We start from the raw sequence: 24,708 nt of genomic DNA on the forward strand, positions 1-24,708 counted from the left end.
TAAGAATAATATTTTAAAAAAGAAATGAAATAAATAAAAATGTATAGAGATAAAAAATTTGGATAGATAAAATAATAAACCTAAGTTGAGATTTAGAGAGAGGTTGATAAATATTTTAGAGATAGAAATTCAAGTTGGAAAAGTATTTAGAGTGAGAAAGAAATTTCTTGGATAGAAATATCAGAAAGAAAAAATGGAATGTTTTTTAAAAAAGAAAACAGTTATAAAGTGAACTTATTTTTCAAAAATTAAAAATAAAAAACCAAAGAGAGGAAAATGCTTTCAAGCGTTTTTTTTTTCTTTTTGTCTTTTTTTTCTCCTCTAAACAAAATCGTATTCACGTAACAAATCTTAATACTTGTCAAAATTAGTCTAATTCAACAATAATTGACACTATTTTCCATCTAAAGGTTGTGAATTTAGTTCAATCACTCATCTCACATGCAGTACTAAAAAAATCCAAATTCAATCGCTCGTCCCACGTGTAGCGCTAAAAAAATCCAAATAATTACTTGTTTGATATTTCGAAGAAAGAGAGACTAAGACAAAAGAATATATATATATATCTCCCTCCCATCAACCAAAATTGACACCACCCCTTGGTAAGAGATAAGGCGAGAGACTTGAGACAAAGAAGTCATCCCTATGTTTCGCAACCTGGCAAAAAATTCTGTGCAATTTGATGACAACCACAACTGCAACCTTGCCTTGTTCCATAATTTCAAATTTTAGTTTTTTCTCCATCAATTCTTCACCATTTCATCGATGGAACCAAGTCCGCAATTCCATTGGCTCAACCTGATTGCCACTCTTCTGGGCGGTGTCATTGCCATCAATTTCTTACGTTTTCTACACAAAACATTCACCGCTGCCGCCGCGTCAAAGGGTCTAAAGCCGCCCTCAGTCCCCGGCGGGTGGCCTCTGATTGGGCACCTCCCTCTCCTCGGAGGGCCTCAACTGCCACATGTAAAGCTCGGTGCTTTGGCTGATGAATACGGTCCAATCTTCTCCATCCAATTGGGTATCCACCAAGCCGTCGTGATAAACAGCTGGGAGGCGGCGAAACAGTGCTTCACCACCCATGACGTCGCCGTCTCCTTCCGCCCCAAAATTCTCGCCGCTCAAATCTTGGGCTACAACTATGCCGTGTTTGCTTTCGGACCCTACGACTCATACTGGCGCAAAATGCGTAAAACAACCACTCTCCACCTTCTCTCCAGTCGCAGACTCGAGCTTTTGAGAGACGTTCGAGAGTCGGAAGTGAACCAAGCCATAAAAGAGCTATATCAAATTTGGAAAGAAAGAAGAGACAAGCAAGGCCAGGGTTTGGTGGAAATGAAGCAGTGGGTCGGGGACTTGACTATGAACCTCATTCTCGGGGTCGTGGCTGGTAAAAGGTACTTTGGGCCTACAGCAATGGTAGAAGAGGCAGAGGCGCGGGCGTGCCAAAAAGCAATGAAGGAGTTCTTACGCTTAATGGGACTTTTTATACTGGGTGATGCTGTTCCGTATTTAGGATGGTTGGATGTTGGCGGCCATGTGAAGGCCATGAAGAGAACTTCTAAAGAGTTGGACCATATCTTGACACAGTGGTTGGAGGAGCACAAGAAGAAGAGAGCTTCCGGCAAATCCAAAGAAGATAAAGACTTCATGGATGTCATGCTTTCAACTCTCGAGGAAACCCCCGATAATGTTGTTGCTTCAGATTCGATTCATAGCTTCGATGTCGATACCATTATCAAGGCTACATGTTTGGTACGTATTCAACTTTTCAATAAAAAATGATGAGATATAACAAATTATCTGTTTCGACTCTGCTTTTATATGTACAGACCATGGTTTTGGGAGGGAGTGATACAACAACTGTGGTTGTGACGTGGGCGCTCTCATTGCTGCTGAACAATCACCCTGCACTGATAAAAGTGCAAGAAGAAGTCGATGCCCACATCGGCCGAGATAGAGAGTTGAAGGAATCGGACATGAGTGAGCTAGTATATTTGCAGGCCGTAGTGAAGGAGACGATGCGATTGTATGGAGCAGGAGGCCTTATCCTTCGAGAAACCTCAGAGGATTTCGCCATCGACGGGTTCCATATCGAGAAGGGGACAAGACTGTTCATAAACCAGTGGAAGATCCACAGAGATGGCAGGGTGTGGGGAGAGCCACTAGAGTTCAAACCAGAAAGGTTTCTAACGACCCACAGAGATTTTGATGTGAATGGACAGCAGTTTGAGTTGATCCCTTTCGGGGGAGGAAGAAGAGCATGCCCTGGATTGTCTTTTGGACTCCAAATGGTACAACTTATTTTAGGTGCACTGCTTCATGCTTTTGACATATCGAGTGGAGGACGCTGCCGTGGATATGACCGGATCAATTGGATTGCTGAACGTGAAAGCCACTCCATTGGAAGTGTTTCTCAAACCACGCTTACCTCCTGCACTCTATGATTGACGTTCTACAATGGTCTAATCACCAATCCCTGTAGTGCTTCAATATCTGTGTAAGGTTTGGGTTCTATTTGAAAATAACTAAGTAAATGATAGGTTAAATTATGTAGAATGCCCCTAAAATTTGAGAGTATGTTTCAATTATTCTCCAATATCATTTTTTGTTAAAAAGTGAACAAAAATATGATGTTATGGAAGAAGCTGATGGTGAAAGATCAAAGCAAAAAATGGAGGGTTTGAAGATGCAAATGGTTGGCCTGGTCGACCTAATGCATCAATTGAGATAATCCAACCACGTTTAATTCTATTCTGAATGTCTAAGAAATTGATAGAATTTTTTTTTTTTACCTTGCTCGAATCACATTAACAATTTTTTTTTTCAAATAAAGCTTTCAAACTTATTAAAAAAACGTGTTTCAATATTGGACCGTCACTTGATCATCAGCAAACCGGAACCGTCATGGCATCACTAATTTTTCTTAAAACCAAACAATGGACCAAATGTGCATGGCAGACACGTGTTTGGTTTGAAGAGAGGACCAAGTGTGGTTTGTTTTTTAACCCATCGTCCCACTGTCGTTTTCTGGGAAATTGGCTCAAATGACCTCCAAAAACTTTTGAAATGCTCAAATGACCCACCCCTTTAATTAGGCTCAAATGACCCACTTTTAACATTGATGATGTGTCAGAAGCAGGTGAAATGACCAAAATGTCATTAAATGTAACAGGTGACCGCTGGAATAATGCCCGGCCGAGGTAGAAAAATTACCGCCTGAGGTAGCTTCAATGCACGGCAAAAACAATTTAATGCACACCGACCTCCTGTACCTTAGTAATCAGTACATGTCATTACTAATCCCAGAGAACATATGTCCTTATCGTAAATATTCTCTCTGCACAATCCTAAAAAATCTAAAAAGTATTGTGAATATTCTCTTTAGAAGTAGTTCTTTATTTTGTATGCTTTCTCCTTTTGCGCGTTAATCTTGCTTGATTCTACATTTGAACACATGTGTTTTTATTTGATTCTCGTTTGGTTTATTTTTGTTATAGTCGGAGTAACAATAACTATTGTTATTTTATAAACCCATATGTTCATTCCTCCTGCACTATGCGTTCTAATTGTCGTGTTATTCTCGAGCGAGGTGATATGATTATCGGCCGAGATTCATGTTTTTGATGAACCTCGGGCGAGGTACTAAACTTTCTCGACCGGGGTCAGAGGTTTTCAAAACGGAATGTTTGTCAAACTTACCTTGGGCTTGGCTGCGTATTGAACTCCACCTCGAGCGAGAAAATATGTTTCCCGCCCGAGGTTGATGTATATTATATATATATATATATATATATATATATATATATATACTCCATCTGTAATTGTCTTTCAATTGTGCTTTGTAATGCAGAACAAAATGGTACCGAATCGAAACCCTCATACTTCGTTACGCCGAACCCGTGTACCCCCGTCGGAGACGTAGAATATTGGATTTTACCGGATGACTACGTGCCGAGGACGATTAAGCCACCAAAATTTGTGGACTCTTACTGGAGGCCGCCGCTGCATATTTTTCTTGATTCCATAATTCTCGGCCAAGTTATGGCCGACCCCGACCGTAAAATTCAATAAGCTACAAAAATAGAGGTTAAAGTTCTGTACATTTAATATGGAGGTTGTTCTTTATTTCAGTTCTGCCAATATTCTCGGGCTCGAACTCGATCGAGGTAGATACCGAGGTTGGTATTTTTTTCAGTTGTGCAAAAAACCTCGAGCGTGAACCAGCTTACCTCGACCGTAAAATACAATGTTATTCATAAATAAAGATTAGAATGATCCTAATATTGGTCCTAAACTCCATTAATAATTGATGTTTTGTCTCAATGTATCTAAACGAGTCCCTGTTAAATCATAGTTAATATACTTAAATTCATTTGTATTATCAAATTTAACTAAGTTACGTACAAAATAAGAAAACAATTCTAATGGAATATCAAAAAATAGGTCTATTCACCCAAAGTTGAAAAGCAAGTTGCCTCCTAAAGTATGCGATCCTAGACTGTGTTAGAGTATCCAATGCGGACTCGGTTACATCGTACTCAAAATACTTGACGCAGAAAATCCCACAGTCGCCACCGCCAATCTGCTGTGGTGCTGACGTAACTCGTCGAATCCGCCATGGTTGGATCGGTAGATTGGGTCGGACTTTCATAACATCACATTTGAAGAGCATTACTGGGATGATGGTGCGCATTTACCTTCAAATGATCCTCCATAGCATGATTCGTGGTCATTAAAGTCAAGGAGTCCCATACTACGATTTCGCCTTCCTCGAGGTCGATACATACCATTACCCAGTGCTTGCCCCTGATGTTAAATGGGAGATATATGACGTCCACTTCCATCCACCTCAAAGGGTAGTCCATATGAGTGCCGTCAGTATAACCCATGATGCTCTTGTCCCTCCCGTCCCAATCGTACTCGGCCGCTACTTTTGAAGGCAATGAACTATCAGATTGCATGCATGCATATAGACCATCCTTACGTCTGAAGTAGTTCTGTAACGTCAAACTTAACTCAATGAGTCATCAACCTATGCACTATGACCAATTTGAAGTTAGTGGATAAGCATGAACACACGTACCGCAAGAACTAGATCGCCAGTTGTGAACTTCCGAGAACACAGGTCAGGCCGCTGCTCAAGTTTCTTCCACACTAACATGAACAGCTCATCGACGACCTATGAATAGTACCCAATTTAAACATGAACATATACATATTTACTACATTTAGTGTGGTTAATGACCACTTACCTCGGTTGTGCACCAGTTACCTGGCCTCAATAGGTTGCGGAACCAGGCCTTATTCCTGATGGAGTATGCGGTCTTTCGCGTTGAACGTCTGTCATCGTCATCTAGCCAGACCTGAAATTTGTCATCCTCCTCTTTTGGAATATCCACAACTGGATTGTATTGTATGACCTTATGTCGTTTTTCGTCCACCTTCACTTCAACCGACGCACGCAACTTCCATGGTACTCTCCTTTCCCGATGTGGTCACTGAATTTTGGGACGTGGCAATGGTTGTGATATGAGACGTATTTCGTCCGAGTCTACATGCTGTGATTGGTCTGGTACGACCTCGTCCGTCGCCGATGCACTATCGACGTATTGTGACTGAAAGTAAACTAGTTAGAACCTCGATATATTGACAAAATGAAGTATATGATGTACTGACACGACCCGTCCCAAACACCTACTAGTCCTAGAACGAGTCGCGCCGACCACAGACCCCGACTAACTACGAAGTCAGTGGTCAACTTCTTTCTTACCTTTGACCTGAACTTTGACTAACAACTCCGAATGGATGCACAATAAGATATTAATCTTAATCAAACAACCATTCTTACATCCATTCTATACATTCTTTTCCTCTCAACAAGATGCAGATAAAATTTCATACAAACCAACTAAACTACATACAAAGAGATATGCAACTCTTGAATAACTCGGGGTGGCAGAAGCTGAACTAAATTCTTCTTGAAACTCAGAAACTCAGATACTCAGTTACAGCCTGGGGGGAAAACAAAACATAAACAGTGAGCTGAGAAGCTCAGTGAGTGGTAAGTTAATAAGAAAATATTGTCGTCAACTTCCTTTCATAAACAACTGAAAATTCAGCTCTTAAAACAAACATCATAAAACTGAAGTAATAATCATTCTCATTAAAATTCCATAAAATTCGAGTAAAACTAGAGCAACGTTATACATTTCATAAAACTCAGTAAACTTCTCAAAATCAAATTTGTAACAACAATTTCTTTACAGGCAAACCGAAAAGACAACGCTCCCAAGTCCAGGATTCGGACCAGGATTCGGAATCCGGATTTGGCCCTTATCGCCCCGGCATTCCCCTGCATTCCCTGCGACCTAGTTACGCCAACTTCTCAACATGCGCTAAAACACATTCTAAAACATTTAAAACATTCTTCTTCAAACATAAAACAGATAGATAAAACTCAACACCACACATGTATCCACATTCTATTCTGGTCTACTGGCGTAGAGTAATCTCAATACACACAGCAGAATAATTCTGGTCTACTAGCATAGAGTAATCTCAATACGCATAGCAGAATAATTCTCTCAACACGTGGAGTAAAATGGTCCCAAAGACCTTCTATTTCTGGGTATACTATAGAAACACATTCACATAGCATACGAGTAATCACCTAGATACAATAACATGGTGGTTTGAAAACTTCTTTCTCAATCTCATAAACTGTTCTAAAATTCTTCTTTCCTTCTTTCTTCTTTCTAAGAACTTTTTTTTTCTCAAATCATTTCTAAAATATTTCTTTTTAAGAACATTTCATGAAATTCTAAAATCTCTTTCTAAATATCTTCCATAAGCTTAAACCATTCTTTAAACACATAAAGCATTTCTAAATTCTCATAAACATTTCTAAATTCTCGAACAAACACATTTTCTTTCATTCTTAGCAGAAATGCTAAATCATACATAATATATAATTTCTTAGAAATTCTATATCAGTAGGTATCTAAAACCATTTAATAAAATAAACCACTCACTAATCCTTCAAACTCGGTCGTCCTCCGTTCCAATTTCCGCTCGACCTGAAATATCGATTCAATACCAAATTAATTCATGCTTTAATCCAATTTAACTTCAACATATTCTTGTTTCCAATTGAAATTATATTACCTTCCAAATAAATCCACATAAATCAAATTTTATAACCCATTCTCCCTCTTCATTAACAACCCACCATTTTTCACTCTGATACCATTTACAAGTGGGTCCCACAAAAACCCATTGAATTTCTCTTCCTTTCACCTTCTCACGTGATTTCCCCTTTCTTTTACCAATTCATTTTTAATTTTCTCAATTAAATTCTATTCAAAAATTCATTTCTCTCTCTTCCCAAAAACTATTCATCTTCTTCTTCTTTCTTCTCCAAAACCCACGGATTTTCTTCCTTTCTTCCATCCTCTTTCTCTATTTTTCTTTCTTTTTCTTCAACCAAGGACCACAATTTTAACCTCAAATAAGTTGTCCTTCACAAAACCCACAAATGAAAGGAGTCTATTTTCGAGAATCTCATGGTTTAAGACACTGAAACTTACCCAAAAACAAGCTTCAAAAACTCGAACCGGTTTAAAAAAAAAACTCTTCCTTCCTCCTTAGCCGTACACCACCTTCGATTTCTTTCTCTTCCCTGTTCATTCTTCTTCTCCTACGTTGTCTCTCTCTTTTCTTCACACTTCTTTCTTTTCTTTCCTTTTTCCGTTCTTATGCTTTTTCTTTCTTTCTTTTTATTTATTCTTTTCCTTCCCCTCCTTTTATTTTCTTTTTAAAACACCTGTCACCCACCTTCATTAATCAACAACACACATACACACGTGCCTTTCTAAAAAAAACTTTCATTTCTTTTTTTTTTTTGCGAAATTACCAAAATGCACTTCCAACTAAAATTCCAATTTTTTTTTCTTTTTCCCTTTTTTTTGTTTTTTTGTTTTTCACTACGAAATGGTCCTTACATGTACGATTCGATACCTCTGGCGTCGGTGTCTGAAACTGGTTCGAGTCCGACTCAACCTCTTCCACGTTTCGAACCCCTGCATCATCTCCTATGTTGACCTTCAGTACTTCGTGAACCTCTGGTTGTTTCGGGACATCAGATGCATTTTGGACCTGGTGAACCTCTACCATGTCGACGTCCATGTGTCCTGCTCCACCAGCATGACCGCCTACTTTGGCGCTTCGCATTTCAGCAGGATCGACTAGTTGACCCTATACATCAAATGACATATCACACCATCCAAATTTTAAAAAACATACGGGAATACAAAATTTAATAAAGTTATGTACTTACCCTGGCAAGCCGTCGTAAATACTTCCGTATGGACTTTAACTCACCTTCCACACCCTTGAGCCTGTTTTCCACGGCATCGATACGCATGTCCAACCTTCCTAACCGCTTATACACCTTCTTCTTGATCTTCTTCTTCTTTTTCTCTTTCTTCTTATTTGTGCCCTCTCCGTCTTCAATATCATCGACCGGTGGACCTTCGATCATATTGATGGGATCGCCTAGAGAGTCGTACTCTACTTTACATAAGTATGGAGAGGCTTTGAAGGCCGTGAATGAAGGAACGATTTTCCACATGAAATTGGAGGACGACACATTCTTCAAGTACGCATTCATGGCCTTAGGATGCTCGATTAGGGGTTTTGGAAGTTGCATATGACCTATACTTGTGGTTGATGGAGCACATTTGAAGGGGAAGTACAAAGGAGTACTACTTACTGCATCCTCAATAGATGGCAACAACCAAATTTACCCTCTTGCATTCGATGTTGTCGATAATGAGTGTGATGATTCATGGACTTGGTTTATCAACCGGGTTAGGATTTGTATAGGTGACATAAATGGTTTGGTTTTTGTATCTGACCGGCATCAAGTATCACGAACTCCGTGGCAACGGTGTTTCCTGATGCAGCGCACGTCACATGTATGCATCATTTAGCGATGAAATTGAATGAGAAGTTTAGAAATGAGGGAATGCAAATAATTTTTGCTAAAGCAGCAAAGACGTTCAAGATATCAAAGTTTCGATACTATTGGGGCCAACTAGCCGGATTCCCAGGAGTCCAGAAATATTTGGAAGACATCGGATTCGACAAGTGGGCTCGTGCATATCAACCTGGAATGAGGTATAACCAAATGACCTCGAATCTTGCTGAGTCCATGAATGCGGTACTTGTTCATGCTCGTGCTTTGCCAATAACAGCTCTATTTGAAAATTGCCGAGCTCTACTACAACAATGGCTTTATGAGAGGCGGACGGCTGCCTCTAGTCGAGGAACAGTTCTTACTGAATATGCAGAAATTATTCTTAAAAAAGAGGTAGAGCGAGCTCGATATCATCATGTCAGGCCAATTGATCGGTTCGAATTCGAAGTGCATGATGGTACATCCAAGGTAAGGGTCAACCTGAATAGCAAGACCTGCACGTGTAAACAATTTGACTATTTCGAGATTCCATGCTCTCGTGCCATTGCTGGGGCGGTTTTTTTTAAAACATTAGCGTGCATTCATTATGTTCTGATAGGTACCGAATCGAAACCCTCATACTTGGTTACGCCGAACCCGTGTACCCACTCGGAGATGAGGAAGATTGGATTTTACCGGATGACTACGTGCCAAAGACGATTAAGCCACCAAAATTTGTTCCGCGTGTTGGACGTCGCCAAACTACTAGAATATCATCGGCCGGGGAAGTCCGACAGGTACACAAATGCGGGCGATGTGGAAACGTTGGATACAACCGCAAGACGTGTAGGCAACCGCTCCGAACAGAATGATATGGTTTTATTATAGTCGGAACTATGTGTGCTATGTAAATACTACTACATTATGGTTTTGCCGGCGTTAAAATGATGTATTTTGTAGGTTCAGAAGTAGACTAAGTCAAGAATAATTCTTTTCAGCTTCTGCCATGTTCTGTGAAAAGTCTCGGTGCTTTCTCGGACGAGGTGAAGCCCTAGGTAAGCTCATTGGAAGGTTCTGTCAAAATTCCTGGTCATTTTCGGGCTAGGTGACACCCGGGGTTGGAATATTTTTAAGGTTCTGTCAAATTTCTCGGGCGCGATCTTGGTCGAGGTCGAACCCGAGGTTGGCACATTTGTATTGATTCCATAATTCATGGCCGAGTTATATTGGACCCCGGCCCTAAAATTCAATGAGCTATGAAAGTAGATATTAAAATGAATAATATATTGAAAAATAGTTCGTATACTTTGTCACCAAATAGAGATAATAGATACTACGTTGCAAAAGATTTTGTACAAATTATCACCAAACTGCCTTATTAGACCATAGCTGGAAGGCAAATTGCCTCCTAAAGTATGACATATTGTTTTGCCTCAATGTTTCTAAAGAAGTCCCTATTACATCATATTCAAAATACTTTACACAAAAAATGCCGCAGTCTCCACTACCAAACTGTTGCGGTGCCGACGTAACCCTACGAATTCGCCACGGTGTCATTGGTAGGTTTGGACGTACTGCGATGACCTGAGATTTATGCAATAACGATGGGATGACTGTGCGCATGACTTCCAGTTGCTCCTCCAATGATGCATCTGAGGTAATTGCCCTCAGGGAGTCCCAGACAACGATCTCACCTTCAACGAAGTCTATGCATATCATAACCCAATGGTTGCCGTTGACATTGAGGGTAAATAGACAGCCTCCACCTCACGCCACTTGAGCGGGTAGTCCGAATGACTTCCGTTAATGTATGCTATGACGGTACTCTCCCGCGCATCCCAGTCATACTCCTTCGCCACTTGTGCTGGGGTGGCATTCTTTGATTTCACCAGCTCATATAGACCATCAGTTCGATGGAAAAAGTTCTGTACATTTAATATGGATGTTGTTAGGCATGGATAAGAAATAGAGAACAAAAAATTGAGAAACAGACAATTACGTGGGACATACCGACAACACAGTGTCTCCAGTGGTGAATTGGCGAGAACATAAGTCAGGATGTTCTTCTAGCTTCTTCCGCACGAACATGACTAGTGAATCAACGACCTGCAAGTATCATCGTCATATTAAAAGTAATAGACACAAAACAATTAGTAATTCCTAGACTCCACCACTCAAAGCCTATGTACCTCATTCGTGCACCAGTTGTTCGGCCTAAGTAGATCACGAAACCATTGCTTCTTTCTGTATGCGTATGGTGTCCTTCGGGACGAACGATTTGATTCGTAGTCTTCAATCCACTTTTCGAATTTGACCTCCTCTACAGCTGGGAGATCTGGGAGTGGATTGTACACGATCCTCTTTCGCTTCCCGCCCACTTTAACTTCGTACGACCCTCCAAGTCTCCATGGCTTTTTCTTTTCCCGTTCTCCACGACGAGGGGGTGGACGCGTGACTGGCTGAGATAACACACGTACGTCGCTGTCATCCACACGTGTCTGGCCTTGTGATTGTGTTTCCTCGGACGCTGGTGATTGGGATACGATATCTGGGTCAGTGTCGGTATCTGATAAATCCTGTAGAATCTTGACCTGAAAAGATGTTATCATTACAACATCGTCAAAGTAACCCCAACCAAAATAAGTTAGTGCGCAGCAATTGAGATACCTGTGTCGGTGACTGGTACAGATTGGCGTCGATGTCAACATCTCCCATGTGTTTTGATGTACCAATGCCGATACTTTGGACGTCATTGGGATGATCAGGAGGCGTTCCTTGAAGCACATATTCTACCTCAGGTTCCACGATTTTTTCCTTACCAACCTTGACCGTGTCAACCGCAACAGTGTCGACCTCTGCTGCCTTCGGGTCCACATCTTCGTTCTGGACATTTTGGACAACTGCGTCTTCATGACCATTGCCCACTGCATTCCCATGTCCATCGCCCGCTGCATCCCCATGTCCATCGCCTTCGGGATGACTGTCTGTTGCCCCCTCATGAGTACGCCCTCCATCGCCAGCACTTCCTGATCCACCAGCATCGTCACCTCCTCTGCCTATTCGCATATCGGTTGGGTCGACTGGTTGACCATGTACATAAAATGAAATATTTACCAACCTTGATAGAGAAAACATTCCATAATACAAACTTAATGAAGGAAACACTTACCCTTAGCCGCAAATACTTGCGTATGGCTTTCAACTCACCCTCTACGCCTTCAAGTCTCCTATCCATAGCGGCTACACGCGTGTCCAACACTTTAATTCTTTTTAACACTTTCTTGATAACCTTTTTTTTTCTTTGTTCTGTATCGCCTCTCCATCCTGGTTACGATCGACCTCGGCAGTGGTAGGAGCACCAACATTGTCGGTTGGACGGTCCGTGTTTATGTCCTCACCCTCGAATGCAGTCTCTGGACGTTGACTGACTTCCTCATCAGCTTTTAGTTCATCTGATGCTGATGGTTCGATTGCCCTATTGAAAAACCTTCTCTCCGCTTCAGTCGGTTCTAAGCCACTAATTCTGGCCTGCACGGAAAATGATATCAATACTACACAGTTTGAAATAAAGTCATAAAAAAGGGTCAGACTTACTGTTGTAGACTGGAAGATCTCCCTCTCCAGCACGAGTCATCCAGTCGAGTGACCGCACCTCCACCGGAGCATGCGGGGTACCAAACTATCACTTATCTTCTTGGCAACACGTCCCGCCATGGAAGATATTGTCTCATACGCCCACACCTGCACAAATTACAAATAATATTAGTAACGATTAGTATGTCCAAATTAAATTAAAAATTCATATATATTTATTTACCTGGAATACCCACGGGAAACCATAAAGACTGTACAATTTCCTCAACGCCCCTTGAGGTGTCTTCTTCGCAAGAGCTCGCTCCAGACTCCTCATAGTCTTCTCAAATGATAGTTGCCCCCAGTCATGGTTGCAACACACTTCCCAATCATTTACTATTCCAAGCAGACTACTGTCGTACTTCACGCTTCTTTCCCGCCCATAAAGTACAAACTCAACAAAGTATATAATTGAGACCTTGACCGCATCCCAATCATCCTCAAAACGAAGCACTTCATACTTCTTCTCAAACTTAGCCAACGTTAGGTCTACATTATCATCAAAGTATAGGGCCCTAAGCCTACGAGGATAGGTGTCCTTCATAACGGTGGCTGTTGAATATTTTAGGCCGCTAATTAAATCAAATTCTCTCTGTCCAAAGGACACCTTACTACCAAACAAGTTAAAACTCATGGTGTCCTTACGACTCTCATTTACCTCCCTAAGCAGCAGACAATGAATTAGTGGCCCGTTAAAGACAAGATCCACATCAAGCAAATGTCCAACTGCAGTCTTCCTAAATAAACGAAGCTGATCGGGGGTAAGTTTCTTCTTAATAGCCTCGGATGTCTTCGCTAGGTGCGATAGATAGGTGAGCTGGGACGAGACGTACAGCGAGAGAGGGACCTTCGGTACCAAATCCATTTCCTATAAGTAAATACACAAACATTTACACTCAGATTCAAACCATCAAGTTTACACTGAACTAAACCATATATGGTCATAAATGAACATTGTTTAATAACTCACTAAATAATTCGGGCAAAATATATATTACTGTTAACAAAGTTTACATTCTGTAATTTTCCTCGGGCACAACCTCGGGTAAGATCGGGCCCGAGAAATTTCACATAATATATACTACACAAAAATATGCAACGTTTGTAAGCTTCTGTCATTTTTCTCGGGTTGACCTCGGGCGAGGTTATGCCCGATGTATTCAGCTTAGTCTGAACCTCGAGGTAAGCTCGAGGTTGGATTTCTTTCAAATACCTCGAGTTCAACCTCGCGCGAGGTCAACCCGAGGTACTTGAAAGAAATCCAACCTCGAGCTTACCTCGAGGAACCTCGAAGTTCAGCCTCAAGCATCTGACGAATACCTCGTGCTCAACCTCGCCCGATATCGACCCGAGAATAATGGCAGAGCTCTCCTCCTTCTTCAACCTCCCAACACACTGAGAACGGTTCCCTCCCACATACCTCAAAACTCAATTTCAGGTCAAAAATCAATTTCGGCAGAACAACAATGAAGGAAATCACAGCAGAACAACCTTCCAATAATGGAACGAACAAAATAAAGTAAAATCGGACAGCGAAATCACTCATTCATGTACATGGTCAACAAGATACAATGCTGGTGTTCAGGAATCAACGGAAAAGAACCCATTCAACATGAAAAAACGTAGCCCTAACCCCACGGAGCAGTGGAAAAATTGAACTTACCTCGAGCGATTTCGAACGGAGACGGAGCAGGAGAAGACGACTCACGCGAACGGAGAAGGAGAAGACGACTCACGCAAACGGAAAAGGAGAAGATGAACGGAGAAGGAGAAGAGGAACGACGACTGAAAACGGAGAGAAATTGGGAAAGTTAGAACGGTCCAATTTTTTGAACGAATGGTACTATAGTAATTTCGCTGCCTATAAAAATTAATTTAATATTCAAGTGGGTCATTATGGCACAATAAAAGAAAGAGGGTTATTTGAGCATTTCAAAAGTTTTTGAAGGTCATTTGAGTCAATATCCCATGTTTTCTCCTTATTTCTCCCACACTTCATCTCCTACCCTCCTCCACATATTGCCTCTGTCACCTTTGTTGATCATGTCGTTGCCTCGTTGATCCTGCCACCGTCGACACCTACACTGAGCTGCAGCCACCACTTCCATCTCCGCCGCCGCTCTCCGTCTCTGTTGCCGACGGTAAGCTTTTCACCTTTTTTGTTTAAATATAAATTAAAAAATATTATTTTTCTACCTACCACTTCATCATATAAAGACATCTTTTATTATTTTATTTTCTTCTTGTTTGATGTGTTTTGTTGCTCAGTATTTATCACTAAAACGTTTCTGACAAATTAACTTCATTTCTCTATTTAAAAATTTAATATCTTTTTTAATTTTGCTCTCTCTAAAATTTCGTTTTTATAACTTTTCTTTTTCATCATCCTCGGAAAATTATGTATTTTTTTAATTGTTCAGGTAACTTTTATTTATTTCTATATTTATTTATTTATTCGAAATCCACTATAATTTTTCTTTTTCTTTCCCGTTTCTTCTTGTTTTTTTTTACTTTGCTATATCTTTTCCTCGTACTTTTTTCTCTAAATTTTTTTTCTTTTGTGTAACTTTTCTTTCACTAATTTTTTTTTTCTAAATCTTTTTATTTATCTCTCTAAAATTTATCTTTAAAAAATTCATTTAAATCTCTCTTGTATTTTCATATCTTTACATTAAGGATGACAAAGATTTCGACAGGGTTGGACCCTAAAAATAGGAAACGCATGTCCCGAGTCCGTCCCCAATTCCATTTTTTAGATAAGTAATATATATTTATTACATTATTTTATTTTTAAAATTCTAAATAACTAAAATAATTAAATCGATAATTTTTCTCGACAACATCTCTCAGAACAAAAAACGAGATGGAGACGGGAATTAAAAATTTTCACGATCACGAGAATGGGAGAGAGTATCCCCACTCACATCCACACCATTGTCATCTCTACCTGGATAAAATTTTCTCTCAACTTTTTAAAAACAAAAAACTAAAAATGGTTACAGTCATGTTTGGTTTTCTGTTTTTTTAAAAACAAAAATAAAGTATAGTTATCAAATATATATAGTTTTTGCTTTTTAGAAACATAAAACCAAAAACCAAAAATAGAAATAGGTTACCAAACGAGCCTTAAGAAATTGTAGAAATTTCGAATTACGTCTAATTCTTAGACTAAATTTCTAAGGAATTGTAGAAATTTCGAGTTGGATTATCTTTTTTCTCTCCTCGATCAAATCACATTAATTCATTCTTTTTAAGGATCGTTTGATAACTTTTTGGTTTTTGTTTTTTTTTTATGTTTTTAGATTTCTGTTTTCAAAAAACAAAAATCATATACGTTTGATAACTGTTTTTGTTTTTTGATTTTGAAAAACTGAAAACCAAACATATGTTTGGTAACTATTTATGATTTTCTGTTTTTAAAAAGTTAGAAATTTGAAAATATATATTAGAGATAAAAAAAATTTATGTAAAATATTAGAGACGCCAACGGTGTGGGGTAGAAGTCGGGATGCCATCTTCCACGAAATTTTTAATTCTCATCTCCAACTTGTTCTCCGAATTCGAGAATCGAGGTCCAAGTTCATGAATCCTCATTTGTGGGCGAGGATCTTCACGAGAAAAATTATTGCTTTAATAATTAATTTTAATTATTTTTAGAATTTAAAAAATAAAAAAATAAAGATATATAATTTATATTATTTTACTCAAAAATTATTATTTACTAGTATAAATAATTAGATTAATATTTATTCATAATTTAGTAAAACAATTAACAAAATATATATAGAATGGGAGATGGGACAAGATGGGAAATTCATTATCTGTTCTTAAAGCGAGGACTCGACCCTATGAGAATTTTTGTCGTATAAAAAAAAATTTTGAAAGAAAAATGTAAGAGAGAATAAATTTTAGAGAGTTAGAGAAAAGTTAGAAAAATAAATTAGCGATAGAAAAGTTAAAGTAAAAAATAGAGAATTCTAGAGAGAGCAAAGTTGAGATAAGAATACACGTGTTAATTAAAGAAAATAATTTAAGAGAAAGAAAAATTATAGTGAGAACAAAGTTTTGACAAGAAGGAAAAAGAAAAATTATAGTGAGAACAAAGTTTTGACGAGAAGAAAAAATTCAAAATATATTTATTACAGAAAATAAATAAATAAATAGAAAGAGAAACAAAGTTAGAAGTGAAAGAAAATTAAACGAGAAAATATTTAGATAGAGTAAGTTGAAGATATATTTTTTTAGAGAAAAAATAAATTAATCAGAAAAAAATTATAAAATATGAAATTTGAGAATAAGGAACATATGGAAAAATATTAAATTTTTAGAGAGAGGAAAAAGAAAATGATAGGTTAGAAAAAAAGAAAGAAATATAAATACATACCAATGAAAATTTTGGAGAGGGTGACAAATATTCAAGAGATGAAAATTTTAGAGAGAGATAGATAAACTTTTTAAAGAGATAAATTTAAATAGAAAAATATTTTAGAGCGAGAAAAAATTATTAGAGATAGGTATCTGAAAGAAAAAGAAAAAAAAAGATTTTGAGAAACAAAAAACTGTTTTTAGAAAGATAAAAATTGAAATTTATAAAGGATTTCAAAAACGATATTAAAAAACAAAAAACAGAAAATTGAATTAATTATCAAATAAGCTTGTTTTTAAACAACTAAAAACTGAAAACTTGAAAACTAATTATCAAACTGGTCATTTTTTAAACTTATTTTCAAAATAATGCAGATGTTACACTAATTTGAAAGAAAAAAAAAGTAACGTATGAGCTTTAGTAAGCTTTTACCTTTTTTAATATAAATAAAAAATGTTATTTTAGTTGTCAGATTCTACCGACTACTTCGCGATATAAAGTTATATTTTATTATTTTATTATTGTGTTGTTTTGTGTGTTTTTGTTGTTTTGGTTAATTTTGTATTTTTTTTTATTTATTCTGTGCAACTTGATAACAACTGCTTACTACGCCCTTGGATTCATGCCCACCGCTGCGCCTTGCCATTGACTTGTTCGTTAATTTGAGTTTCTTCTTCATTAGTTCTCCACCCCTTCATTCGTCGATGGAACCAAATGCGCAATTCAATTGGCTCAGCCTGATTACCACCCTTCTCGCCGGTGTCATTGCCATCAATTTCTTCCGTTTTCTCCTCAAAACATTCACCGCATCAAAGGGTCTAAAGCCGCCCACGGTGGCCGGCGGGTGGCCTCTAATTGGGCACCTTCCTCTCCTCGCAGGGCCTGAACTGCCCCATATAAAGCTGAGTGCTTTGGCAAATGAATACGGTCCAATCTTCTCCATCCAATTGGGTATCCGCAAAGCCGTCGTGATCAATAGCTGGGAGGCGGCGAAACAGTGCTTCACCACCCATGACGTTGCCATCTCCTCCCGCCCCAATATTCTCGCCTCTAAAATCTTGGGCTACAACTACGCCATGTTCGCTTTCGGACCCTACGACTCTTACTGGCGCAAAATGCGTAAAACAACCAACCTCCACCTTCTTTCCAATCGCAGACTCGAGCTCCTCAGAAACGTTCGAGAGTCGGAAGTGAACCAAGCCATAAAAGAGCTATACACAGCTTGGAAAGAAAGAAGAGACGAGCAGGGCCAGGTTTTGGTGGAAATGAAGCAGTGGGTCGGTGACTTGACTATGAACCTCATTCTCGGCGTCGTGGCTGGTAAAAGGTACTTTGGAGCTGCAGCAATGGTAGCAGAGGCAGAGGCGCGAGCGTGCCACAGAGCAACGAAGGAGTTCTTACGCTTAATGGGACTTTTTACATTGGGTGATGTTGTCCCGTATTTAGGATGGTTGGATGTTGGCGGCCATGTGAAGGCCATGAAAAGAACTTCTAAAGAATTGGACCATATGTTGACACGGTGGTTGGAGGAACACAGGAAGGACAGAGCTTCCGGCAGATCCAAAGAAGATAAAGACTTCATGGACGTGATGCTTTCAGTTCTCGAGGAGGAAACGGCCAATGTTGTTTCAGATTCGGCTCATAGCTTTGATGACGATACCATTATCAAAGCTACATGTTTGGTACGTATTGATCTTTTCAATCAAGAATGATGAGACTCTATTCTGACTCTGTTTATATATATGTGCAGACCATGGTTTTGGGAGGGAGTGATACAACAGTGGTGGTCGTGACATGGGCACTCTCATTGCTGCTGAACAATCGCCCTGCACTAAGAAAAGTACAACAAGAACTAGATGCCCGTATCGGCCGAGATAGAGAGTTGAATGAATCTGACATCGGAAAGCTAGTGTATTTCCAGGCAGTAGTGAAGGAGACAATGCGGTTGTACGGAGTAGTAGGCCTCTTTGTTCGAGAAACCTCAGAGGATTTTGCCATCGACGGGTTCCATATCGAGAAAGGGACATGGTTGTTCATGAACCTCTGGAAGATCCACAGAGATGAGAGGGTGTGGGGGGAGCCATTGGAGTTCAAACCAGAAAGGTTTCTGACGACCCACAAAGATTTTGATGTGAAGGGACAGCAGTTTGAGTTAATCCCTTTCGGGGAGGAAGAAGAGCATGCTCTGGAATGTCCTTGGGACTCCAAATGGTACAACTTATTTTGGGTGGACTGCTTCAAGCTTTTGATATATCGACAGTGGAGGACGCTGCCGTCGATATGACAGGATCAATTGGATTGTCGAACATGAAAGCCAGTCCATTGGAAGTGTTCATCAAACCACGCTTGTCTCATGCACTCTATGATTGACGTTTTACTATCATGTAATCACCGGCCCCTGTTTAATATCTTCTGTGTAAGGGTTGGTAATTATGTTTGAATAAAAAAAGGGTTAAATGGTACCAAATCCACTTGAAGTTTGGGATAGATTTCAATTCTGCTTATCCCCTGGCATTTCAAAAGTGTCAATTCCACTTTCCATATTTAAAATCTTTAAAAAAATATGTTTTCTTTTATCAACTTTTTCCTTAAAGAGTAAGTGAGGGATGAAAAGGGAGATACCCTCTCAACTATGCCCTTAAACTTTGAGATAAATTTCAATTATACTTCTATTATTTTAAAATTTTAATTTTAATCCTTAAACTCAAAATTGTTTCAAAACAACCGTTCCATTTACTTACTTGCCCATTCAAATGAAGAATGAAGATTGAAATATGATGTGGCCAAATGGTAATCAAATAGTTTTAGTCACATTAAAAATCGTGCAGATTAGGGAGGGAAGGAAATTTGGAGATTAGAAAAATTATAAAAATCAGAAACCACGTATTGGTAAAGCTAAAGATGTGGGTCTAGAGAGAGCTTTGTGAGTAGCCTATGTTCTTGAGAGAAAAATTGTGGAAAAATGGAAAGCATGGGGTGGATGTTAGGAGAACCAAAAAAAAAAGATCGACAGAGGAAGACAATTTCCATCTTCAAATGTAAAAAATTTAACAAACAACTCGTAATCCCTAGGTTTTGTTGTTTTGAGCTTCTTTGTTAGCCTTAATTTTTGTCAATTGATCATGGAAATGGAGGCACCAGATTTTGTATATAGTTCATGGTTTGTTTACCCTTGAAAATTTTATTCCCTCAAATTTTTCTATGAGAGAACAATATTTTATCCAAGCCCTCAAAATTATTTCCTCTAAAATAACACTACTTTTTTATGTAACTAAGACCCTTAGTTACACACTAGTTTCCATCTTCATGTTAATAGAAAGCTAACTAAGGGGATTTTTGAACAATTTTAGAAGTTATGGGTGAAAATGAGAGCTTTAAATTATATGGCATAATTGAAACCACCTATGCCCACATGCAACTTCACTTTTACAACTCAGATAATCCAACTCAACCCCACGTCCCATTTTAATTTTTCTTAAAGGGTTTCTATTAAACAATTTTAAAGATTGAGGGTGGCCATAATTGAAACCTACACTACTAAAGTTTCAGGGTATTTTGTGAACTTTAATCTAAAAATTATGAGGGAGTGAGATTACATGGTTTGAACCTTGTACCGTGATAAATTATCACTAAATCAAAACTAAAGCTCATAGGTTACAAATTGAAGGAGAATGCGAACCCACATAATCATTGCCCTCAACTCCCTGGAAGAGCTTTGTGGACATTGACAGAGAAGTGAAGACCCAAGTAGTAACAAAAACTTGTATCTAAAAGAGGCAAAAGAACCTGATGGTGAAAGATCAAAACAAAAAATCTGACTGCATTCAAAATGTTCCTAAGAGGAGCAAAATCATCCCATAGGCATGTGGTTCAATCTCGTCAACAATCCTAGAATCGCAAAGTAGCGAGTTATCTCTAGGCTGCATTAGCAAATTGGAACTTTAATCTTACACTCAATTGCGTGAAAATGCTAGGGTTTGTGAGGAAGAAAGCAAAACCCTAATTCTGAGAAACAAGAAGAAAGCAGGGGACGGGCAAAAAGGAAAATAATCTAAGACTAAGACAGCCAACAGTCGATTGTTAAATGTTAAAGTTGTAATTAGTTTGAGGAACCCTAAACCCTAAACTGAAAAAGAGAGAACGGAATCGAGAAAGGGGGAAGACCTGAACCTGGAAGACGCGAATGGTTGGCCCGGTCCATGGAATGCGTCGATTGAGACAATCGAACCACGTCCAAGCCTGATCGGAGACGCCGTACAGCACAAACCTGCTTGATTTCGCTTCAATTTCAGGTTCCCAGATCCAATCTGCGTCGCCTTCCTAAATCAGAAGGGTGAGGGGCCGTCGTCTCCGATTCTGAGACTACTCTGAAGTTTCAACCTCAAAACTCATTTCGTCTGAGTTTAGCAAACATTCTAATTTAAATTTTTTTCTTTTCTTTTTTTAAAACACTTTCATTTTTTTGTACAGCCAGGACCAAACTCAACCTCTGAGGTCGAAATATATATATAAATTAGTGTTGAATTATGCTTGAAGTTGACAACTATTATTTTTTTTTTTTAGTTTTTCTTCTCTCTTATTTAGCATTCCTCTCGTTTAATTGTTAAAAAAACACGATACGAAATATCTAAGTATTATTCTAAATCTAAAGTTGAAAATTTCTTAAAAAAAATTGTCTTTTACTTTTATTTTAGAAGTTTTCTAGCCATGTATTATAGCTATATAACTTTGGTTAATGTTGATTAAATAATATTAATTGAAAAATAATGACAATGACAGGAATATTTCCTTTAAAGAAGTATGATACACATTTTGAAAATTATGAATCCAAATAGAAAAATCAGACTAAAGTTCACTTTAAGGGGAAAAAAATCCTTTGAATTGCATTGAAATTTTTTTGGATATATATATTAATTATTTTCCTATGTTAAAGCATGCAATAAAACAACTATATTAATAGAATCATATAGTAGTAAATTTTATAATATAATAAATGTGAGAGTGAAGATTTAAACTCCAACTTCACAAAAAGGAGTAGAGCCTTAACCGATTTGATTTTTTCCACTTTACTTAAAATTCGAATCTACCCGGCTACACTCCTAAGGAGTCCTAATGTCACTAGTAGGTGAACTAACTTCACTAAGTATTATGAACTATATTATCTACAACTTGGTATAACTTGGTATTCGTATATTTTATATAGTATTCACTATTTATTAACCAGAAATTATGTAGCTGTCATTTTTCTCTCCAATGCTAGTGATCTTCATATTTCAAATTCTCCGACAGAATCGAAGATGTTTGTTCACATGGTCAACTATCCATGTCTAAATATTATCCAAATACGATAATGGACCTTCCAATTCCAAGCCTATTCTCTATATCCCACCACCATGAAAAAACCACAAACCAAACACAACATAAGCTTCTAACTTAGCTTTCAGACAGCAGAATCTACACCCTAAATGGCTAAATCTGCCTCATTCTACCCATAATCACTGATCACAGTAAGCTGAAGACAGATCAAAACCATGAAAAATGGAAGCAAATTTACAGGCTACTCCACCTTCCACAGCCTCAAACAGCACATAACTTTTATCTAGACTGGTCAATGAACTTGATCTTTAGCTCTATTTCACCAGATTCTACATCACGTAGCTTCAACCAAACGCTCTGCGATACGTCCCCTCCATCCATACAACTAATGCTGCTGTCCCTTGCTAAGCAGTTATTAGTGTCCGGAGTAACTTTTCTTAACATTGTCAGCCCCGACGAACCTCCAAGAACTCGTTTCAATCTAGCAGCCAAAACAATTGGCTTAAGGCTCAGCTCGGCATGTCCCATCTTGTCATCTGCCTTGAACCGATCTTTGTCAAACACTTCCTGGAGAAAGAACACAACTTTTTTAGGACAAACTTCAAGAAATTATCTTACACTGTTCTCATTTTTAGTTCTTCAGTTCCAGAAATAGGTCAGAATACAGAGCTACAGAATATGGTAGAATAGAAAACTAGAAGCAAAGATGAATGAGTAATGAAGAAATTTGTTTATCAAATGGGACTTTGATTACACAAACATAAGATAGCCCTAGCTATCAAAACAATACAGTCTCTCATCATTTACAACCGGTTTGACACTTGCTTGTATGGTTTCAAATGATAGTTGCTATACTGTAATAAGCCATTATACCACACTTCTTCTTCATGACCAAAATTGCTAAGAATTTACAAGTGACTACAGCCTGAAGTTATGAAACTTGGGAGAAAGAAATAAACAAATGAATGAGCCGCAGTGCAGACAGTGTTACATCAGGGACTATCTCAAAGAACACAGACAATACGGCTTAAAAACTGATGAGCAGAATCTTACCAATCTCAGATCTTTGACAGGTTGGGTGAGGGAGAAGCTTAGTTCTTCATTCCAAACAGGGTTAAGGCAGCTGTTGATAACTTTGGTCTTTGCTGTCTGTAATGAGAATGAAATTACTTAACAAAGCCAAATCAGAACATGAGGGTATCCAAAGAAGAAACGAACACTATAAGAAGAGGGAAGGGCGAGAAATGACCTGATTCCCCAACTTGACAATAACGTAAGGATCACTGCTCTTGAAATCACGAATCACAAGTTTCTTCCCTTGAATCACAAGCACTTTAAGCAACCCCAATGGCTCCCCAGCTGATTCAGCTTCCATAGCAATGGCCGCATCAAGCTATCCAAGAAGAAGGCGCACGCGGGTGGCTTCAAAAAGTATGCACGCACTAGAAAGCTGCAATTATATGGATGGGAGAGAAATCAAGAGCCAAGAAGATGGAGTTTTAAGTGAAATTAACAAACTTTTAAACGTTTCGATTTCGACCCATTAAACAAGACAACCACAGAACCACATTCCAACCACCCAGACAGTGTCCATTTTTTACATCTACACAAGATCAAAGAAAAAAGAAAAAGACCAGAAATCAAAACGAAAGCAATGAACATAGGGCTCAGAAATCGAAGAGGGCTTAATCCGTGAACCAGTGGAGTGAAATTTGAAAGGAAAATAAAGGGTTGGTGCAGGTGGGATATTTCGTCTACAGTTCGAGGGCGGAATGATTAAGGGAGGCAAAACACGGCGGTCCACGATTTCAAGTAGAATGGGGAAATGATGGTGAGTGGGACGGATAGATTTTGACTAGAAACAGTCATAGGTGGGAGCCCCATGCGGACTTTGACGGGAGTAAATGCTTTAGACAAGAATGTTGAAAAGTAAAAAAACAAAAAAACAAAAAAGATGCTAAATTAAAGAAGAGATTTGAAAATCTTTGTGGATGGAAGTACCTGTCATTGGATAGTTGCTGCCATGTGGGAGTGTGAGCGGATTAGAAAAGGAAAAGGGAGATGGGTGTGGTTTTTGGTTGGAGACTGGAGAGGGACAGAGAGTCAATAAAGGGATCTCCATTGTCCACCAGATCTTTGTTTTATTAAATTGAAATTGCAGAAAGGAGAGAATTGAATTGAGGGCAAGGCACCACCACGAACACGAAGAACTAACAAGGAGAAACACACGTGGGACTTCCACGTGAACGTAGGATTTATGGCTGTGATACAAAATTGTTATTCGAACGCCCGAACTTTTGATTACAGAGAGCCAGACGAATAATACTCCTACACCATTGAAGAGGGAAATGTAACAAGAAAAAGTTGAGAGGAGAAATCACACTGGGGACAACTTTAAAGAGAAAAATGGTAGATCAGAATGTGAAATTGTTAT

General features: G+C 38.6%; 7 protein-coding genes across 11 annotated transcripts; 3 read left to right on the top strand and 4 right to left on the bottom strand.

Annotated features, from left to right (window-relative positions):
* Positions 1-589: 589 nt before the first annotated feature.
* On the top strand, positions 590-2,754 carry LOC111005812 (cytochrome P450 CYP82D47). Its single transcript, XM_022277446.2, is given in 3 exon segments — positions 590-1,755; positions 1,833-2,341; positions 2,343-2,754. Coding segments are annotated over 3 exon segments (1,608 nt in total). The 5' UTR covers positions 590-765; the 3' UTR covers positions 2,452-2,754.
* Positions 2,755-4,394: 1,640 nt separating this feature from the next.
* On the bottom strand, positions 4,395-5,490 carry LOC111005406 (uncharacterized). The gene is made up of 3 exons (XM_022276886.2): positions 5,256-5,490; positions 5,087-5,182; positions 4,395-5,000 (listed from the first exon to the last, which is right to left on the bottom strand). Exons 2-3 carry the CDS (start codon positions 5,162-5,164, stop codon positions 4,659-4,661), a joined length of 420 nt encoding a protein of 139 aa, XP_022132578.2. The 5' UTR covers positions 5,165-5,182; positions 5,256-5,490; the 3' UTR covers positions 4,395-4,658.
* A 3,505-nt stretch (positions 5,491-8,995) lies between these two features.
* LOC111005455 (uncharacterized) lies at positions 8,996-9,831 on the top strand. The gene is made up of 2 exons (XM_022276954.1): positions 8,996-9,414; positions 9,579-9,831. The coding sequence occupies exons 1-2, from the start codon at positions 8,996-8,998 to the stop codon at positions 9,829-9,831; spliced, it is 672 nt and encodes a 223-aa protein (XP_022132646.1).
* Positions 9,832-10,265: 434 nt separating this feature from the next.
* Positions 10,266-12,266, bottom strand: LOC148213432 (uncharacterized). Its single transcript, XM_088126311.1, has 5 exons — positions 12,129-12,266; positions 11,627-12,039; positions 11,149-11,550; positions 10,970-11,065; positions 10,266-10,884 (listed from the first exon to the last, which is right to left on the bottom strand). Exons 2-5 carry the CDS (start codon positions 12,023-12,025, stop codon positions 10,675-10,677), a joined length of 1,107 nt encoding a protein of 368 aa, XP_087982437.1. The 5' UTR covers positions 12,026-12,039; positions 12,129-12,266; the 3' UTR covers positions 10,266-10,674.
* An 80-nt stretch (positions 12,267-12,346) lies between these two features.
* LOC111005730 (uncharacterized) lies at positions 12,347-21,581 on the bottom strand. 5 transcript variants are annotated; one of them, XM_088126314.1, is made up of 4 exons: positions 21,129-21,552; positions 12,777-13,460; positions 12,554-12,700; positions 12,347-12,487 (listed from the first exon to the last, which is right to left on the bottom strand). In XM_088126314.1, the coding sequence occupies exons 2-3, from the start codon at positions 13,455-13,457 to the stop codon at positions 12,590-12,592; spliced, it is 792 nt and encodes a 263-aa protein (XP_087982440.1). In that variant the 5' UTR covers positions 13,458-13,460; positions 21,129-21,552; the 3' UTR covers positions 12,347-12,487; positions 12,554-12,589. The 5 variants fall into 5 exon arrangements, 1 of the variants encoding a protein (XP_087982440.1); XR_015792129.1 differs by lacking the exons at positions 12,347-12,487; positions 12,554-12,700; positions 12,777-13,460 and adding an exon at positions 20,489-20,846 and having other exon boundaries at positions 21,129-21,581; XR_002600763.2 differs by lacking the exons at positions 12,347-12,487; positions 12,554-12,700; positions 12,777-13,460 and adding an exon at positions 20,489-20,878 and having other exon boundaries at positions 21,129-21,581.
* On the top strand, positions 14,008-19,487 carry LOC111005334 (cytochrome P450 CYP82D47). The gene is given in 4 exon segments (XM_022276798.2): positions 14,008-14,733; positions 17,641-18,640; positions 18,709-19,120; positions 19,123-19,487. Coding segments are annotated over 3 exon segments (1,596 nt in total). The 5' UTR covers positions 14,008-14,733; positions 17,641-17,662; the 3' UTR covers positions 19,329-19,487.
* Positions 21,582-22,223: 642 nt separating the features above from the next.
* Positions 22,224-24,084, bottom strand: LOC111005304 (protein C2-DOMAIN ABA-RELATED 11). Its single transcript, XM_022276760.2, has 4 exons — positions 23,909-24,084; positions 23,524-23,724; positions 23,328-23,423; positions 22,224-22,841 (listed from the first exon to the last, which is right to left on the bottom strand). The coding sequence occupies exons 2-4, from the start codon at positions 23,647-23,649 to the stop codon at positions 22,554-22,556; spliced, it is 510 nt and encodes a 169-aa protein (XP_022132452.1). The 5' UTR covers positions 23,650-23,724; positions 23,909-24,084; the 3' UTR covers positions 22,224-22,553.
* Between the last annotated feature and the right edge of the window lie 624 nt (positions 24,085-24,708).

The sequence above is a fragment of the Momordica charantia genome (assembly GCF_013281855.1).
Source record: "Momordica charantia cultivar OHB3-1 chromosome 1 unlocalized genomic scaffold, Mcharantia_2.0 BLBB01000001.1, whole genome shotgun sequence".
Lineage (NCBI taxonomy): Eukaryota > Viridiplantae > Streptophyta > Magnoliopsida > Cucurbitales > Cucurbitaceae > Momordica > Momordica charantia.